Source organism: Globicephala melas, chromosome 1 (genome assembly GCF_963455315.2).
Source record: "Globicephala melas chromosome 1, mGloMel1.2, whole genome shotgun sequence".
NCBI lineage: Eukaryota > Metazoa > Chordata > Mammalia > Artiodactyla > Delphinidae > Globicephala > Globicephala melas.
The window spans coordinates 55,579,296-55,599,844 of record NC_083314.1 but is presented as its reverse complement, the minus strand read 5'-3'; the positions used below and the strand labels follow the sequence as shown (position 1 = coordinate 55,599,844).

General features: G+C 36.6%; 1 protein-coding gene across 4 annotated transcripts in view; it reads right to left on the bottom strand.

Annotated features, from left to right (window-relative positions):
• Positions 1-1,014: 1,014 nt before the first annotated feature.
• The window catches only part of RC3H1 (ring finger and CCCH-type domains 1), a 90,015-nt gene continuing 70,480 nt past the window's right edge, over positions 1,015-20,549 (bottom strand). For 3 of the 4 annotated variants that reach the window (XM_060296140.1, XM_030875435.2, XM_060296144.1), the window contains exons 10-20: positions 19,955-20,236; positions 19,431-19,645; positions 16,802-17,172; positions 16,134-16,301; positions 11,314-11,466; positions 8,652-8,865; positions 8,103-8,193; positions 7,850-7,982; positions 5,855-6,034; positions 4,348-4,463; positions 1,015-2,799 (exon numbers count right to left, since the gene is read on the bottom strand). In XM_060296140.1, coding sequence (XP_060152123.1) covers positions 2,649-2,799; positions 4,348-4,463; positions 5,855-6,034; positions 7,850-7,982; positions 8,103-8,193; positions 8,652-8,865; positions 11,314-11,466; positions 16,134-16,301; positions 16,802-17,172; positions 19,431-19,645; positions 19,955-20,236 — 2,074 coding nt within the window. In that variant the 3' untranslated portion in view covers positions 1,015-2,648. The remainder of the gene's footprint in view (positions 2,800-4,347; positions 4,464-5,854; positions 6,035-7,849; positions 7,983-8,102; positions 8,194-8,651; positions 8,866-11,313; positions 11,467-16,133; positions 16,302-16,801; positions 17,173-19,430; positions 19,646-19,954; positions 20,237-20,549) is intronic. The other variant, XM_060296146.1, reaches the window with a different exon arrangement.

Genomic DNA, 20,549 nt, shown 5'->3' with positions numbered 1-20,549 from the left:
GCTACAATTTGAGATTCCCCCCATCTTCACTCCATGAAAATACCTTAAAAAGAGAAAGAGAGTATTTTAAGTCAGTTCAAAACAGTGGCTTCTCTGGTTTTATTCAGAATAGGAATACTGTGTAAATTAATCCCTGTTTCTGCCTAGCTTACAAAATCAAAATGGTGAAAGGAAGAATGAGTATATTTGAAGAAAATGAACAAGAACAACAGAAGTTGAGTTATTAGGGGTTTCAACAGATACCCAAAATGGAATTTTACTTTTACTCCAAATTTCAACAAAATCAATACCCATAAATTCCTTTTCAGTACCAGAATCATTCTGAGTTCCAAATTGAACCAACTGCTCTTAAAATTTAGGAATTAAACATGTCCAAAGGAGAAATAACATCTGCCCAAATCTGCCTACAGAAGGTTAGAGGCCAAGAATGTTGTCTTTTATGGCTATAGAGAGAAATGAAAAATCTCGGGACTCTGTCAGACATAAAAGTTTCTCTCCTTCTCCCAAAAAAACAGTAAGTACTTAAAGAGTAAATGTAAGAGGGTTTTAAGCAAAATAAAACAAATAAAAAAAGCAAAAAAGCAAGTGTATTTTAAAAAAAAAAGGAAAATATGGATATCAACTGATAAAATGCCTCATCTTCATTCAGTGCTTCTACCTCCCAATCAGTCATTTTATCGCAACAGCTGCGCTCATGCGAAAAAATCCATAAAACATACCCAATATATATACAGATATAGCTATGTATATATGTATATATATAATATATATATAAATTTTTATTTAAATAAAAAAGAAAGCTCGAATCCCAAGCCAATATGTGTATATCAAATCCTTGACCAGCCAGGTCTGTAGGGCATAATCAAATTCAATGTGAAATAGTATATAAACACGGTGCCTTGACTGGGCAAATTAAATAATTGCTACTCAAAAGAGTGTTCTGTTTGGACTCTCCTACTGGTAGGCAATGGCAGGACTGTATTACCCTCCCCCCACCCTCACCCCCCCCCATTTGTTTCATTTAACAATATGATGGACACAGAGCTTAGACTGAGGTTGTTATGACCTCAGCAGGAGTTAAGGGTTAAGAAAATAAGAAACAAGAAAAATACAAACTCTTGCTTTTACCCAACCAAAGCAATGCAGTAACTTATTACATAACCAGTGCTTTCTGTTTTAGTAGTATAATCCAGAAAGGGAAATTTTTAGAAAATCAGGCAAACACAGGGATAGGGTGGGTGACTATATCAAATAACCCCCACTAAACATGTTTTATATGGTCTTAGTTCAGTACAGACATGTGGCATCAGAATATGTGCAGCAGAACTAAGTAATAAAAATCCTTCCTTATTCTTTTCAACATTTTCATGAAGAATCTTTTCAATATTGTAAAGCCAAGACTACAAAAATTGACTTCTAGGTACTTACTATCTACTTGTGCTAATGATTCTGAAAAGCTGCAACTGATTAATTCATGAACTATCCTTAAGATTCAGGCAGTTCGTATTTGCCAATCTCTGAAAGCCAAGAGCTCCAGTATACGGGAATTTTATACTTTTGGTTTTTGAGAGTAAAACATAATACATCCATTGAACTAATGTGGCTCTGTTCATTTTAAGTTCAAATCAAGTGTTGCAGTTTTACAACATGGTTGATTGTCCTGGTTTTTGAACATTCTATGATTTCAGCAGAGGTTCAATTTGGAAAAGCACAGCTCTAAATTTCCAACCATCACCTCAATACAGGTAATAAACCAAGTATGTATTTTCAGTGCTAATAAACTACAGTTTATCCTGAAAGTAATCTCCATTTAAATCTACTCAAGCAATCTAAAATTGACTCAGGTTTCTGATTACATTAAGAGAATGAAAGGGGTCCATCCATAATATCGGAAATGAGGGCTTCAAAAATTAATTGGTAATTATCTCTCTGAAAAGCTGAAATAAACACAAAAACAAGAAATAAAGCCCTCCTGAACAATAACTACAAAAAGTTTTAATGCCATATGAAAAACCTACCTACACATGAAGCTAGTGACCCAGAAAGAGAAAGCAGATTATGGTTTCTAAATAACAGCTCTTAGAAAGTTGGTGTGCTGCACATTTTCTAATAACTAGTCTATTACTGTCTATTTCTCAAGCACCACAGAATTCTCAGAAAGGCCAGTGCTTTTTGTCTGTTGTAATTTATGGGGTTGTGAGAGTTGGAAAGGATTGGGGGTAAGGAATTATACACACTGGGTATGTAATAATACCAAAATACAAGAAAAACCTACTTCATTAAGATCATACAATTAATCAAACAGAGTGTATATATAATATCTTCTTCTTTTTTTTAAAGCCCTGGATCCAAGGCGTCCAAAGTTATTAAAATAAAGTTCATTCACAGAACAAAAACAAATTTAATCTGAATTGCTTGCAGATACTGCTAATTTTCTTTTTCTTTTTCTTTTAAATTAAAAAATGCATTATTGTGAACTATGTGCAGGGTTTGTTTTTAGTAGTGGTGTTTGTGCACATTGCCTCCGGTGCTTTTCCTGGATTTCTCTGACCACTCTCAGAGAAAATGTTTAGAAGCTATCTGTTCTCCTACCCCTATGCCCCACAAATTGGTTAGGAACAGAAGATAAAAGTAGGACTCCTCATGTTTTAGGGAGCAGAACTGGATGTAACTCCTGATCTCTGGGAGTCATTACTGTCCCCTCCTCCCTCAGGGTCCTCTGACAGGTTCAGAGAGTTGGTCTTGTTTGATAGGAGGCCGATGTTCTCTTGTGTCAAGGCTGATCCATTCGGCACATCACTGTTAACGTTTTTTTTAAAAAAAAAAGAGTTTGGATTTTAAAAAAGGAGAGAGATAAAAATGATTATTTAGTAGAATAAAGTCAACAGGGCCTTTCTTTTTAGCAGTATGGAATGGCATACATGAATGGCATTCAAACTTTAATTTACAGCTCTATATCCACGCTTTATTTTAGCATAGGGGTTGGCAAACCAAGGCTAGCTAGCTGCCTTTTTTTTTTTTTTAACTTTGTTTTTTTAGCTGCCTGTTTTTGTAAACAAATTTTTATTGGAACACGGCCTGCCCATTTGCTTGCATATTGTCTATGGCTGCTTTCACATTACAATGGCAGAACTGAGAGTTTTCACAGAAATAGTAAAACTCATAATTTTAAATATTCACTATCTGGCCTTTAAGAAAAAGTGCTGACCCCTGCTTTTAGCAGGCTTACTAGTACAAGAAATTGATCTGAACCCAGGATAACGCATGGATTTAAACAGCCAAAAACCTAAGCCTGAAAGCAACAGGGCATTAGATATTGTTGTATATCATCAGGAGGGCAACTTGGGACTATGCATCAAAAGCCTCAAAATACCCTAAGTTGCAAAATACTCTAAGATGCAAGATATGCAAACAAAGAATTAACTATAATATTGTTTATTGCAGGGTTGTTCACAATAGCTGATGTGTATCCTTCCCTACCTGTAGAAGAATAATGGATGACATGGGACAGACCAAATTAAAAACCAGGAGGATGGGTGGGGGCGGGGCGGATAGGTGGGTGGGAGTGGCTAAATGCCTACACACTTCAAAAAACCAGAAGAGGGCTTCCCTGGTGGCGCAGTGGTTAAGAGTCCGCATGCTGATGCAGGGGACACTGGTTTGTGCCCCGGTCCGGGAAGATCCCACATGCCGCAGAGCGGCTGGGCCCGTGAGCCATGGCCACTGAGCCTGCGCGTCCGGAGCCTGTGCTCCGCAACGGGAGAGGCCACAGAAGTGAGAGGCCCGTGTACTGCAAAAACAAAAAAACAAAAAAACAAAAAAAAAAAACCAGAAGAAAAAAAAAAAGACCAGAAGGGTATACATCAAAATGTTAACACTAGTTTTAAATAAATTAAAAAACAAGGGGAAAAAGGAGATGGAAGCAGAAAATTTTATTTCTTAGGTATTAACAGATAATTCAACCTTGGGTCTGACCTAAAATAAGTTTTAACTCCTAAACTCATGCAAAAATATTCTTTTCTCAATGTATACAAAATAATATTTTAAAAATCAAATTATAGGGCTTCCCTGGTGGCGCAGTGGTTGGGGGTCCGCCTGCCGATGCAGGGGACGCGGGTTCGTGCCCCGGTCCGGGAGGATCCCACATGCCGCGGAGCGGCTGGGCCCGTGGGCCATGGCCGCTGGGCCTGCGCGTCCGGAGCCTGTGCTCCGTGACGGGAGGGGCCGCAGCGGTGAAAGGCCCGCGTACCGCAAAAAAAAAAAAAAAAAAAAAAAAAAATCAAATTATATGTATGAGGGTACTTCTGTCATGACTGTATAAGACTATGAAAATGTCCCTTTCTTTACCTGAATGTCAATGTAAGGTCCTCAGCTGGAACCTTATTTTGTGGTTCTGGTTGTCCATTTTCTGCTTGCTTACTTGTATTCAATTTGCTTTTCATATCCAGAGAACACTGGTTCTCCTTTGAAAGAAAAGGAAATAAATTCAATTATCTTTTATTTAATGGTGCTAATGGAAGAGAGAACAGATATAGATAATACAAAATGATGATCAGAAATCATATTTAGTTCTGTAAAATGACCAAAGAAACAGGCAGATTAAAAGAGATACATAGGGACTTCCCTGGTGGCACAGTGGTTAAGAATCTGCCTGCCAATGCAGGGGACACGGGTTCGATCCCTGGTCCAGGAAGATCTCACATGCCGCAGAGCCACTAAGCCAGTGCGTCACAACTACTGAGCCTGCGTGCCCGAAGAGCCCATGCACTGCAACTACTGAGCCCATGCACCGCAACTACTGAAGCCTGTGTGCTCTAGGGCCCGCGTGCCGCACTACTGAGCCCATGTGCTGCAACTATTGAAGCCTGTGCACCTAGAGCCCATGCTCCACAACAAGAGAAGCTACCACAATGAGAAGCCTGCGCAGCAACGAAGAGTAGCCCCTGCGTGAAGCAATTAGAGAAAGCCTGCGCACACAGCAACGAAAACCCAATGCAGCCAAAGAGAGAGAGAGAGAGAGAGAGAGAGAGAGAGAGAGAGATACACAAAAACATAATGGAGTACGGCCCACTTGCTCACTATCCAAGCTGGATAGCAAGGGGACAAATGCCTCAAGTTAACATGGAAAAATCTCACAGAAAAACTGATGACTCAGAAAAAGCAAGTCAAAATATAATAAGTATCTATGATACACTTACTGAAAACAGAAAAATGAAATATCCCATCTATTTGCTTACAAAGAATGTGAAAACTATGCAAAAAAAAAAACCAAAAACCAATTACCATGCAATCTGAGGGAATGGTTCAATCTCCTAAGACTAAAAATTTACTGAAATGAGTGTTCATGCACTATGAAACAAACTCTAAGCATATCTATGGATATAATTCCACAAGAAATAATACATAGATGGCATCTCACTCATGACAAAAAAATAGGTCATCAATAACAGAAGGGCTGTGAAACCTAGAAATGTTATTTGGTAATACATCTTTGTTTAACATGAGGGCACTGCAAAAAACACCATCCCCTCTGCTTCCTTAATCAATACGCTTAACAGAAATTTAGTAACTTCCAGATAACCCCCTTGTTTTCCCGGAAAGTTTTTTGTAATGCAGAAAACTAAGACAAAGAACACACTCAAACCAAAAGAGAATGAGGAGAAGAATGATAAAACAGGGAGGCAGACCATCTTCAGGACACTCACTGTCAGTATTAATCACTCAGTGCAGTGCCTTGGGGTGATGATTCTACAGCTCTAGATGATTCTAGAACTCCAGAACCACGAGTTCAGCGACACAACTACACAGAGGCTTTCCTTTCAGCTTTCCTCTCTTTTCCCACCATAGCACTTACCATGCTCAGTTCCCGGGTTCTCTTCCCGATTTCCCTTTCCACCTGGTGCAGTTCCAAGCTCAGCTGCTCACTTGAGGGCGCTCCAGGCCACTTCGGTGGGGGCGGCGGCGGCGGTGGGGGCTGTGATTGGCCTACCAAAGCGCTCGCCTCCCTCTGCAGCGCCAGCCTGCTACCGACAGCCTAGTGCAAAAGCCAAGCGCACAGCTCAACACACGCCACGCCGCGCACAGAGTGACCAGGCCCGAAGCCAGACCCGCCCAAGCAACTTACTACTCATGGATTGGCAATAAAAATGATGCAAACGTAAGGCACTGCTTCTTTCTCTGAGTACCATTTGAATACAAAAGGGAAAATATGGGGCATTTAAACTTAGTGAATAGTAATTTAATCTTTGGTATAAGTTGCTCTTTTTATCTTCTTAGTGGAAAGAGAAGTCAACTATAAATGTGCTTCTTTCCTTTTCTATTTTTTTCCTTTTGTTTTTTAATTGAATTTTCTCTGATGTAAATTCTATCATTTCTTTCATGATACCTCAGTAATGGCAGGGACTTTTAACCACAGTGAGTTAAATAGTGCTGAAATTCTTTTGGAACAGAAAATCAGTCTAGAAATTTCAACAAAGACAAAAAGCCATGAAATAGCAAGGTAAGGAATAATGCTTTATGGAGTTAAAGGTCCAAATCTTCAACAAGTTAATAAACTAAAGGTGAACATAATAAACACAGCATTCTTTTTTCTTACGACAGGAATCAGCAAGAAGTTTTGGACCAATGTTAATAAAGCAATGGGAAAAAGGAGACAAACATGCATACTATACAGGTTTTTATTTCTAAACCTTCTTGCTTACATAAGAGCACAAGCCAGACACATGTTCAAAAACAAACACACACACACACACACACACACACACACACACACACAAATCCCTCCTACTGGTCTTGCTAATAAGAAAGTCTAAGATTGAATCAGTTAGAAATTTATTTCCAAAGCAATAGCTTACTTATTATTATAGATCTTTGTAGAAAGATATACATCTAGAAAGAAACGTTCTAAGAGCATCTTTTTCTCTAGAAGGGAGCAATGCATTTATCATTAGAATGTCTTTAGCTTTCCATATTCAAAGTCTATGTTCCAATACAAAGGATAATATAAACAAAACCTAGTCTTCCTGATGTGGCACTTAAAGGACTTTAAGAATTCTTTGCCTTCTGACATTTTGTTTCTCGTAAGTATCAGGTAGCATGGTGGAAAGAACACTGAATTTGGAGTATGAAGAACTGGGTTCATGTTTCAACCTCTGTGAAACTAATATCCTTCAACCAAAAAGGGTGGGGGACAATACCACCTGCCTAATCTAATTGTTAGGGACATGTATGGGTCAAATAAGATATGTGATAGTAATTTATAAACTGAAAGAACTATAGTAATGAAAGGTGGTATTATTATACAGAGACTATATTTTTTAGGTCAAAGTTCTAAGCTACTAAAGATGCTGACGAGTAAAAGAAGTGAGAGAAATTTTTAAAAATTAAAGAAAATATAAGAAATTAAAAACAAATCTTAAGCTAAAAGCATCTGTTGATTAAAAAACTATATACTATATACCTTCAACTTAAATGTGCCATCAAGGAATATAAACTCCTTTTATATTTTTTATTTTATATAATATTTTAGATAATCTACAAATTTTAGATTATCTAAAATATTATACAGTATAAAAATATAAAAGGAGCTTATATATATATGTAATATATAATGTATAACATATAAAACATATAAAATATGTTTTCTATTCTCACGTAATAGAAATTCTAAATTTCCTATTGTCTCAGAACTTCGAAGTACTTAAATTCTTTGAAAAATGGACAACTGTACTAACTCTTAGGAAACAAACCTTAAAGTTTTATGTTCATTTTACCTCAAAAGTACCTCCTTTTAAAATCTTTTTGAGAACTCTTCAAAAACTGGAATGAAAAAATATCTCTAGGCTGGTACCTCTAGTCCACGTAGCTGGGTCTGTTGGCTAATTTGTTGGTTTAATTGCTGCAATTCTAGTCGTAGCTGTTCCCTCTCAGCAGATGGAAGGGGTTTTCCATGACTGGCCACTTCTGACATAGATATTCTCTCCCTTTTGTGGGAAAGAAAGTATGGAATAAATTTAAAATTTTATTTTAAAAAAATGTTATGACCAGAAAAAGTAAGTTGAGTAATTTTAAAGGCTTGTAAAAGTAAAAAGAATGACTTATACCTCTCACTGAAGTGTCCCTGAGAAGGTATGTTTTGATGAGGTGAATATGGAGAACCTCCCCAGCCACTGTGGGCTCCATACGGACCATAATCTGTAAGAGAGTAATTTACAGTGGAATGATGCAATTCATAGATTTGATTCTTTTTTTTAGGTAGCCATAATCTAAAAGGCGTAGGCATATTATGTACACAGTTATCTTGAAAGATGGAGGGGTACTGATGTTTGTTTTTCTCCCAATAAAAAGTCAATCTTTGTAATTTTTTCTTTTGTTTGATTTTTAAAAAAAATGAGATGTATTATTTTAACAAAAGCAATGAAACTATTAAAAATAACACATAGGTTACCTTCACATACAGATATTTAATTTTAGTTTGTACCCCTACAATTCCCTGGGTTATAATTACCTTTCTACAGGGATAATTCCACAGAAAAGTTTGAAGACTACTGCCCTGCAAGGTTATGAAAAGCACTGACGGTAAATGGGGAGTAGGTGGTGCTGGGAGTTGTGACTATGAACACTCCAAATCAGCTTACCTCTGAGATTCTTACCTGAAATGTTAATAGATTTTGTGGGAGCTCCCTGAGGTGCCATAGCCTGCATTGGGCCAGCACCCTGATATATTGTTTTGGAAGTTCGAGAAATGGCACCAAATCGAGATACTGTTGGTCGGTCTCCAAATGGGATGAGGTCATCATCACTGGTTTCTGCTGCTCTTCTCTGAAGGTCCAATCGCTGGTCTCTCATTCCTTTACTCTCCACATTCTGGTAAAAAGTAAAATGAGAAGGTAAAAAGTAAAATGAGAAATCCACCCCACACTTAGATCTCTAACATAATTTCCTCTAGCTCTGTAATAAGGTTAAAATAGAGTATAATGTTCTTACTGATAAGATTAAAATCATTAGTTGCCTTTAGTTGTCATATAAAACATTGCTTTTCAAACCTCTGATCACTTCCTATAATATTTTTTACATCATGACCCAGTACATATATACATTCAAATATATATATTTGAATGTATATATGTATATATATATTTTTTCATGACAAACATTTATCCTTACTATATGTAATGTATTCTTGTATTTAGTTATTCTAATTCATTTCTTTAAAAAAAGGCCCATTATGACCAATAAATTAATTTTCAACAATCAATAGTTAGAAAAAGACTGTTTAAAAATATAAGTGCCAACATAGGCTTTTTTTTTTTTTTTTTTTTTGCGCGGTACGTGGGCCTCTCACTGTTGTGGCCTCTCCCGCTGCGGAGCACAGGCTCCGGACACGCAGGCTCAGCGGCCATGGCTCACGGGCCCAGCTGCTCCGTGGCATGTGGGATCTTCCCGGACCAGGGCACGAACCCGCGTCCCCTGCATCGGCAGGCGGACTCCCAACCACTGCGCCACCAGGGAAGCCCCCAACATAGGCTTTTAAAAGGCATTCCAGTCAGAAAGATAAATGGAAATCTAATTGCTAGACCTTTGCTACTCAAAGAATAGTCCACAGACCAGCAGCATCAGCATCAGCATCACTAGAGAACTCATTAGAAATGCAGAATTTCAGGTCTCATCCCAGCCTTACTGAATTAGAACTTGAATTTTAACAGATTCCCCAGGTAATTTACATGCACATTCATGTTTGAGAAACACTGGGGTAGACTTTTATCCATTTGGGAAATGTTCGATTACATCTAGGTTAGGCTGGAAAACACTTTTATTCTTTGTTAATTTAAGTAAATGAGTTTTATTTTGCTAATGTTTATGTTACTTTATTATAATAACTCTTTCTGAAAGTCAGGTACAAAGCAAAGGTTCCTATCTACCTCTACCTCCTCATCTCATTCCTATTCTCTCAGAAAGACTGTTTTTTATGGCCTAAAAACAATGTTTTCTTAATCCTACCACAGAAAAACAAAAGGTTCATTTTCTCTTTTTTCTCCTCTATATTCCTTTTTTTCTCTTTCTTCTTTTTTTAATTGTCTGGCATCTAATCATATTTATGCTATAGATATCACCTCACTCATCTAAGTCTTCCTTTTCTATTACCAAGAATTGGTCTTCTCTCAACCAGCTGGGCAAATCTGTCTTTGAAAATCTATATAACAACCTAGGGAACCTCTGTTAGAATTAACAAGGGCAAATGAATAATAGTCAAAAAAAAAAAAAAGAATAGTCAAGGCATACCTTTAACCCACCAATACTACTCCTAAGTATAACTTTCATGCAATGTGCACAAGGAAACATATGCAAGAATGTTTACTGTAGCACTGTACATAATAATAAAAAAATTAAAAACAGCCTAAATGTTCATCAACATGAAAATCAATAAACAATTATATATATATTTATTTATTTATTGTATGATATTAGTTATCATACAATGGTACCTGATAAAAGCAGTGAAAATGAATGAATTTGAACTATAGGTATAAATTTGGATACATCTCAAAAACAATGCTGAATGAAAATGCAAGTTGAGGTTTATAATATGTATAAGGTCTATAAACATTCAAAACAAAATTGTTTAGAAGTAGTATAAAATTATTCATGAAATGATAAACTCTCAATTCAGGATAGAGGTTATCTCCAGGGAAGGAGGGAGGGAGAAAATGAGATTAGGGAGGTAAAGCGAGGAGGATTTAATTACTTATGTAAAGTTTTATTTCTTTAAAGGATAAAGAAGCAATTAAGATAAAATAGTGATATATTTTAAGCTTGAGTATTAGATACAATGGTGTTACATTATTTTTTGTTAAAAAATAAAATGGCATAAGTGTAATACATTTCAGGATACCACAGCTCATCTGAAGCTAAGTAACTGTAATTCTGACTCACACACTAGTATTGTTCACTAGATTCAACTTTACTGTTTAAACTTAAGAGTTGTAAAAGAGTTATAATTTATTTGGACAAGAAATTCAAGATCTTAGTTATGCAAAATAATTTACTTTCAATTCTAAACAGCTGTTGGGTTAATTGCTAGCTTCACAGAAAAATAAGAAACGCTCTTCTTTGTCTAGACAAGTTTGAAAAGATTTTTATATATACTTGAAAGAAATAAAAAAACATATAGTTTAAATATAATTCAATCACATAGTACAGAATATGGTCTGAAACTTAAGCAAAGCTCAGTTACTTGTGTCTACACTATAACTGGGGATAATTTATTTGGTTTATCTTGATTTGTATTAATTATGGCTTAGTTATTACACATACCATCATTTCCACACTCCCTGCTGCCACAACATCTTTGGGTTTTGCATCTTTGGTTCCAATGTAGGAGCCGATGGTGTCACATGACCAGGGTGAGTACTGGCTATAATCATTTCCTTTGTATTTCCCAGCTACCTTCAAGTCTTCATCCAAAAACTGCAGATGGAAAAAGGAAAAAAGAAACAAAATAGGAAATGGGTCTATGAGTAACAGCACAGAGAGAGCAGGAATTTCTTTAGAACATCATGCTGAAGCAACATAGTAACAGTTATTTGATTTGTGTCACTAGAAGATTTTTGTAGACTATGAAAAATATAAAACAAATGAAAAATGATATTCAGCCTTTACACTTTGTTAACAGAGGGTCAAAAAAGTATCTCAATATCCTTCAAAGAATCAAAGTAGGATTTTTGAAGAGATTTGCCCATCCTCTTTCTCATCAGATTCAGTTAAAACTTAAGCAAGTATGTATTATGCCCTAGTTTTGCTAGACCCTCCTTAATGTTTCTTTCAATAACATTCCAGGTAAACAAGAGCATTAGAAATTCTTTAAAATGTAATCTTAAATGTTCTATATAGTACGTGATGACATAATAACATTTTTACCTAAATCTCTTTAATAGCAATAATTCATATCTTGAATAAATTCTGGTCCTTAGGGTTGAGTCAATGAAGTGAAAAGGATAAGATTCCTAATTTTCTTTTCTCAGGATGAGCTCTGAAATTATGTAATAACTAAATAGGCATTCTAGGTCTAATGCATTTTTACTTACATTCACATTTGTGTAATGTTTTACAGTTTTCTAAGTACTTTTATGTATACACTATCTCATATGTTCTTCAAGTCCATGAGAGACAATGTGGGTGATCAGACCAAGGTTATACCAGTATAGGGAGTGCTAGAACACTAATAAATTGCTCTCACTTTATCACAGATGTATATACTGACATACTAATAATTCAGGGAGTACTGGTACATTTAAATGGCTCTATGCTTCCGCCTATACTAAAACAACCTTCTATTTTCTGAGTCATCACTTTGGTCTTCTGCACTGGCAGAGGGATATGCTGTTCACAGTACCACTCATTTTCAACCACAACTCCTGTTTCCATTGTTTATAACCTCTTTCCTTTTTTTTTGTCCTACTTCTATTTTAAAAATTCCAGCTCCTTTTTACATTTTTCCTCTGCTTACAAATTTTGTGTAGAACAGCTAGCTTTTTAAAGACATGACCTACTAACAAGAGTGCTTTTTCCCCTGCAATCAATGTATTATACAGCAATTAAAAAAAGAATGAGATAGGACTTCCCTGGTGGTGCAGTGGTTAAGAATCAGACTGCCAATGCAGGGGACATGGGTTTGAGCCCTGGTCCGGGAAGATCCCACACGCCGCAGAGCAACTAAGCCTGCAAGCTACAACTACTGAAGCCCGCGCGCCTAGAGCCCGTGCTCCGCAACAAGATAAGATGTGAAGCCCGTGTGATGAGAAGCCCGTGCCGTGCAATGAAGAGTAGCCCCCCTCGCTGCAACTAGAGAAACCCCCTGTGCAGCAGCGAAGACCCAACGCAGCCAAAAGTAAAATATAAATAAATAAATTTATTAAGAGAAAAAAGAATGAGATAAATTTATATACTGATACAGAAAGACATCCAGGATAACTGGTTAAATAAAAACAAAAAAAATGCAAAACGTAAAATCTGAATATATTATTACTAAATGATCTGATTAAAAATTAAAATGATGTGTTTCATGCACAGAAAAGTTGAAATATATATTAAAAGTTAAAATATATAATAAACTTACAGTGATATAGAAAATGAGATCTTGGAGAAATTTCTTTCTATATTATGTATTTTTATAATGTATGAATTTAGTATAATTATATGTAGGTTGTTTATAATCAGAACTGAAGTTTAATTATATAGCTTTGTATGTCAGTAACTAAAATAATTCTGTCAACAGATAAAGTTCCGTAACAGCCAGGCATTATTATAATTTTTATTACAAGTAAAAAAGTAATAAATACACACAGTTATTATTTACTGAATGCCTGCTTTGTGCCAGATGCCTTATGTCTCATTTAATCTTCACCACACCACTGTGAGGTAGGTTTTATTATGCTTGATTTACAAATAGAGAAACCTGAGCCTCAGGGTTAATGAAGGCTAAATAACTTACAAAAGATCACACACTGAGCCACAAAGCTGAACCTCACAGATAATTATATTTCATTCCAAAATTAGCTCACTTTTCACAGTGTCATACTGCTTTCCATATTTCTCAAAAAATGGTATGGCATAACAAGGCTCTGGGATGTCTCTAACAGTAAGTTTTTGAAAAAATATCATGTAGTGTTGATACTTTACACGTAAAATTATATTAATAGAAGATGTTATAGCTTTACTAATTAACCTACATTATTGTGGAAAATTCATCCAAAGTGTTTAGAGAGGAAAGCCAGATACTATGAACAATCTTTATTTAGTAGATTACTTTTGTAGACCCCAAAGTTTACTGTTTATTATATGCAATGTGATATATTTCAATTTTCATTGCTTATTATTCATAATTTATCAGCTAGAAATATTGTTTAGAATCATAATTCTACACATAAAGGATGTAAGACATTTTCCTTACATAATATCAACTGCAACTCTACTGAAAAAACCTACTTGACATAAATACACACACACACACACACACATTGAGCTGAGGCAGTTATGTAAAATCAACAAACCAAAATAATTAAATAAATAAGATCAACAAAGCAAAAGGCTGGCTTTCTTTAAAGATAAAACTGATGGTAAATCTCTAGCAAGACTGACGAAGGAAAAAAATTATCAGAAGTGGAAAAATGTCTTCGGGGTCGCTATAGACCCTGAAGACATTAGAAAGATAATAAGACAACACTCATTCATGTTAACTATTAGTACTGCCTTGTGGAAATACTGATAACCCTCAAATTATGGTTTATTACCCTCTAGTACATTAACCAGTTTATTCTAGCAACTCTATTTCAGTGTTTTTTTCCTGCCTTTCACTACCTATATTAGCCTGTCTCTCTTACTCTTTGAATTAACTTTATCATCCTGCTGTTTTCCTCACTACTGAGTTAAATAAACCTTTGACAGTCTCAATTATAAAAACTAGGAATATAGGGAAATTTCATTCATCTGATAAAGATTACCTACAAAAAGGATGACAGCAAACATCACAATGGTAAATTATTAGAAGCTCCATTTGCTCAAAGACTAGAAATAAGAAAACCTATCATCACTTTTATTTTTACTGGAGGATCTAGCTCACACAACCAAGACAAAAAAAAGAAAAGACTTAAAAAGGAGAAAGTAAAATGGTCATTATTCACAAAGGACATGACTGTGTGCACAGAAAATCCAAAAGAATCCACTAACAAATACTAGAATTAATAGGGAAATTTACCAAGGCTGCTGAACACAGGTGTCAAAATACGCAAAAATCTACTTAATTTCTCTTTAATAATAACAAATAGAAAATGAAATTTCAAAAAGGATTCCATTTAAATAGCTTCAAAAACATTAGTTTTCTAGGAATAAGTTTAATGAAAGATGTGCAAGACACTGAAAACTATATGAGATATGACATTATTAATAAAAATTAAAGAAGATCCAAGGAAGTGGAGGGTATACCATGTTCTTGGAGACTCAATATTGGAAAGATGTCACTTCTCCTCAAACGGATCTAAAGCAACACTGTCCAATGAAAATATAATTGACCCACATATGTAATCTAAAACATTTTAGTAGCCATATTAAAAAATAAAAACAGGTAAAATTAATTTTAACAATACATTTTATTTAATCTAATACACCCAAAGTAGTATTTTAACATGTAATTAATATAAATATATTGATATTTTGGTGGGGGTACTAAACCTTCAGATCCAATGTATGTTTTGTGCTTACAGCACACATGAATTCGAACTAGCCACATTTTAAGCATCATTATCCACATGTGGCTAGTGGTTACCATACTGGGCTGCCCAGATCCAGAGATTCAATGTAATCCTAATAAAAACTGCAACAGAGGGCTTCCCTGGTGGCGCAGTGGTTGAGAGTCCACCTGCCAGTGCAGGGGACATGGACTCGTGCCCCGGTCCGGGAGGATCCCACGTGCCACGTAGTGGCTGGGCCCGTGAGCCATGGCCACTGGGCCTGCGCATCCGGAGCCTGTGCTCCGCGGCAGGAGAGGCCACAACAGTGAGAGGCCCAGGTAACACACACACACACACACACACACACACACACACAAAAACTGCAGCAGATATTTCTGTGGACATCCACATGCTGATTCTAAAATGTGTCTGGAATTTCCAAGGACCAGGAACAGCAAAGATAATCCTGAAGACCAAAACTGGAAAACATACACCACCACATTAAGATGTACAATACTACTACATTAAGACAATGTGGTGTTGGTACAAGGATAGAGAAATAGATCAATGAAACAGAATAGAGTTCAGAAACATATAGTCACCTGACTATGACAAAGGTGACCAGATTATGATAAAGGTGACTGCAGGGTACTGGGGAAAGGATGGTCTTTTCATTAAATGATGCTTCATCAACGAGATACCCTTTAGGGAAAAAATGGGTCTTAACTCCTAAGACACTATATACAAAAATCAATTCTAGATGGACTGTAGATCTAAACATGAAATAATACACCTTTTAGAGGAAAATATCCTCATGACCTTGGGAATAGGTGAAGATGACTTAAATAGGACACAATAAATCACTGATTAAGGAAAAACTGATAAAGAGACTAAAAAAGATGTGCTTACTTCCTCTTGTTGGAAGGCAGGAGGCAATGTTGGTGAAGGTGCAAAAGGAGGTGGAGAGATAACCTTCCTTTCCTCTAGTTGTGCCATTATTTCCTTCCGTCTTCGATGTAGCTCATCTAGACTAGGATGGGGCTGGGGAGGGGGAGGAAGCCGGCTGTAAGGAGGCTCCTGAAAATGCAAAGATGAGTAAAAATTGAAAAAGAATTTCAGGACACATTGATTCACTTAGCACATATTTTAAATAAGCAGCTTGTATACTCATCTTAACATCCGAAATAGCAAGACTTAATAAAACAAAGCAAAACAAAACAAACAAAACCCCCAAAAAGTCTCAGGATTTCCCAAAGAGCTAAATTTAAGTTTCTTTTTCTTTGTCAGAGACCATAATTTCTAAATAAATCTAGAAATGTTAATAAAACCATCTAATGTTCAGAAACTAAGATGGGTTAGCGGGGGTGGGGTATTAATTTTTTTCCCCTTTAAAAGTTAAAAAAAAAAACAACCTATGCAGATTATGAAAAGGTGAAAAAAGAGAAGATGCTTTCTTTTAAAAAAGAACTGATTGATCAAAGAGTTATTACCATGGCAAAAGGTTAAAAAAAAAATCACTGCAAGCAATAATCAAGTAAATCTATATAATAAGAAAAAACCCCAAAAACCCAGCATACTCTGTTGTACGAAGGTCTGATCTGAGTTGGGTGGGGAGCCACTGGATAGTAACCCTCCATCTGTTGGTATCTTTCTCTGGATTCTGGTACATAGGATGGTACTGCTGCAGGTGGAATCTCAATGGGTATAGGACTTTCTCGGAAAATCTCCTCTCTTGTATAAGACTGAGCAGGGTATACTCGACGGCCATCATAGTGTGGTGGGTACATAGGTGGGTACTGTTGTGGCTGTGTGCCATATTGAGAGTTTACTACACGATCTTGGAGGTACGGTGGATAATGATCCAAGTAGGGAGGACCAGGTTCAGGAGCAGATGGTGGAGGTCGGACAAAGCGGGACACACATTGTGGTGGTGGAGGATAGTACATACCTGTACAATACAAAAGAGGAACCAAAAGCAACAATGAACCAATCTATTTTTCTATTTAAGACTTTTCCTTTTAAAATATTTCAACACTAAAGAATTAAAAATCCACTCCTTTCTTTAGATGTTTTCCCTCTGCTTATGTAGTCAGGCTAGCTTTGCGAAAAATAACAAGCAAAAATTATCCTTAAAAGTTACTGAAAACACCAATCTACTTATAGTCTACAACAGTAAATTGGCTCTCTCAATTGTTTGACCATCTTTCTGGTGTGCCTTAACATACTGCAAACACTGAAAAGCAAAAAAACTATATTTCCCTGAAGCTTAGGTTCTACAAATCACTCATTTGCATAAGTTTTGAATGTGAAATTGAGTTAACTGGAAAGAGATCCATTCTGCTCGTACAGATCTAGTAGCTAACTGCATAGCTCTAGAGTTCTTTGTTTTTTGGCTGTGCCGTGTGGTATGTGGGATCTTATTTCCTTCCCCACCAGGGATTGAACCCGTGCCCTCTGCAGTGGAAGTGCAGAGTCTTAACCACTGGTCCGCCAGGGAAGTCCCCTAGAGTTCTTGAAACAACAGTCGTGGCAGTAGCTTCCCAATTTGAAGACGTTTGCCTCAACTGATGAGCTCCTCAAGTTGGCGATTAGGGCAGAAGTTTCCTATTTCTACAGCTTCATTGTAACAGGTTCTTTCAGCAACCAGCTCTGGGACTCATTCCTGGAGGCCTAGCTTAAGTCTGCTTTTCCAATGTTTCTACTGATTTTGTAGGACTCTCTGTATTAAACCTCTTTCTGCTAATATAGCCAGAATGATTTCTGCTATCTGCAATTGAACCCTTACTGATTCAGCATATTTAAGGTTAACTCAACAAAAGCAGTTGGGTTTTTCCTGCAATGAATGGTCAAAAGGAAGACAGATCAACTTTTATCCTATTCTTACATGTATTAATGACACCATGACAACTTAAAACTACTTTTTTTGAAATGAAAGCAATTAAAGACATTGCTGATTCAAAATTAATATAGCCTTGGGAAAAGGAAATGGAGAACACCTTGAATCTATCCCAGTTTAAAAAACAATAGAGGGGCTTCCCTGGTGGCGCAGTGGTTGAGAGTCTGCCTGCCGATGCAGGGGACACGGGATCGTGCCCCGGTCTGGGAAGATCCCACATGCCGTGGAGCGGCTGGGCCCGTGAGCCATGGCCGCTGGACCTGCGCGTCCGGAGCCTGTGCTCCGCAACGGGAGAGGCCACAACAGTGAGAGGCCCACGTACCGCAAAAACCCCAAAAAACAAAAAAAAACAATAGCACTATACTGTTTCTGACAAAGAGAGTCAACACTTTAGTTTAAAAATCGTTGCTTATTTTTTCACATGAATTACATTATGTGAAACCTCAATCAAGTCCTCTCCTTCATTCTCCATACCTGGTTATTATCATTAAAACTGGCTAATTTTCCACATTTGTTTATTTTCTCAAATACTTTCTTTTTTCCCATCACACTAATCCAGACCTCAGTAGTCACATCTGGATTAACAACAAGTCTCCTTACTCCTCCTTGACTCTAGACCCTCATCTTTACAATCCATTTGTAAATTTTCCTTTCTATTCCCAATACCTCTATTTAGGGCATCCTTCCACAAAGTCTTTTGATCCCTCAAGTTCTCAATGATCTTCCTTGAGTCCTGCAGTTAATTCCTACCACACTAATATTAACTACCACAACTGAACACTTCATTTTAAACACATATATAGATATATATACTCTCACACATATAGTTTTCTATTCTTTACTTATACTGATTCTATACTATAAACTCTCTAAAAGTATGTATTTGCATTTTTTCATATATATTACAAGGCCTAGAAAAAATATTAGGTGACAACTGAAAGCAAAAAAATGTACTGTGTTTAATTTATATCCACTGTAATATTAAATTCTTTTTTCGTACTTGAAGAAAATTTTGGTCAGGAAAATATATACAGCCTCAGCAAATTTCCATTGTCTACTTGGATGATTTACTTCTATAAATATGTAAACATATTTAATATACAACTGCTTTTAGTAGTCAGGGCGAATTACTCTTCATAGCTTTGCTACTTCATTTATTTCATACTATTTAGTTGGTCATGTAACCTCAGTTTTTTCCAAGTATTAAAAAAAGCATTTATTTATTTTGAGATTACTGAAAATATGATCACTCTTGAAATCATTCTCATAACTTCTAAGAAAAGTGAGTGACATAAATGAAAGATCATTACCCTGCTGATAAGGTGCTGGTTCAAATGGTGGAGCAGCTCCTCGAGGATCCTGGTAATAAACATCTGCCTGTTGTGCTGGATATAACTGAGAACCTCGTGGTACCATCTGAAGTGATTTGGTGACAGGCATAGGGGGCAGGTCTGTTGGCCCTCTTGGAGGTACAGGATGTGGATTAACAGGCAAGGCAGAAATACTCTTAGGGACAGATTCTAGCCTACGGGAACAAGATTCTGCAAGTCAAGTTTAAGGTCTTGAAAATACTTCTAATGTACACAAACTGTTAAATGTAAAAAAAACTGCCACAATTTGGGAAACTGTTTTTTTCCAATAGCCATTTCTTCTACATTTGCAAACTTTGATCTTATGTCACCTATGTTAATTGTTTCTCAAAAATCACTGGCACAGGAAATAGAAATAAAAAACAACAAAATAAGCCCCCCAAACAAAGCACCGATTATTCTTTCTTCCTTCTACTTTATGTCTATAAAGAAACTTTAAATAAATGTTAGGAAAAACAACGTACAGGTCGGGAGGGGATCCAGGGGCACTACTGCTCAGGTGATCTATCTTTCCTGGTTTCAGACTAGAATCGTAGCTGGGGTCTGTCCCTCGTGGAATCAGCTGTGTTACTGTATTCCCTGCTGATACAATTCCATTTGGCAGAGCAGGGGTTTTTCTGCTAGGCAGATCCACTGCACCTTCATCCGGAAGGATAGCTGTTGAAGGCAGGCCCACCTCATTAAGTTGACCCAAAGAGGCACTCAGGGGTCTTCTGGGAACCAGACGTTTGTTCATTTTACGAAACCTATATAAAAAGCAAAGGCACACACCAAAAACCAAAACTGTAAAAGGAAAAGCTTTTAAAAATCAAGAACTAAAATGTATTTAAGAAGCGGATACAAAAGGAAAGGATTCCAAGCACATCATTTTCTAGAAATTCTCTTGAAACATTGACTCTAGCTATCAACTTGAAAACTTGTGTATACACACACACACACACTTTAGGGTAGGGGGCGGCGGGCGGACTACCCATCAGGTATAACCACTGTTAACAGCTTGGTATATAATACAGATTTTTCCACTCCATACACTGGCTTAATATTCTTACATTTGTAAGA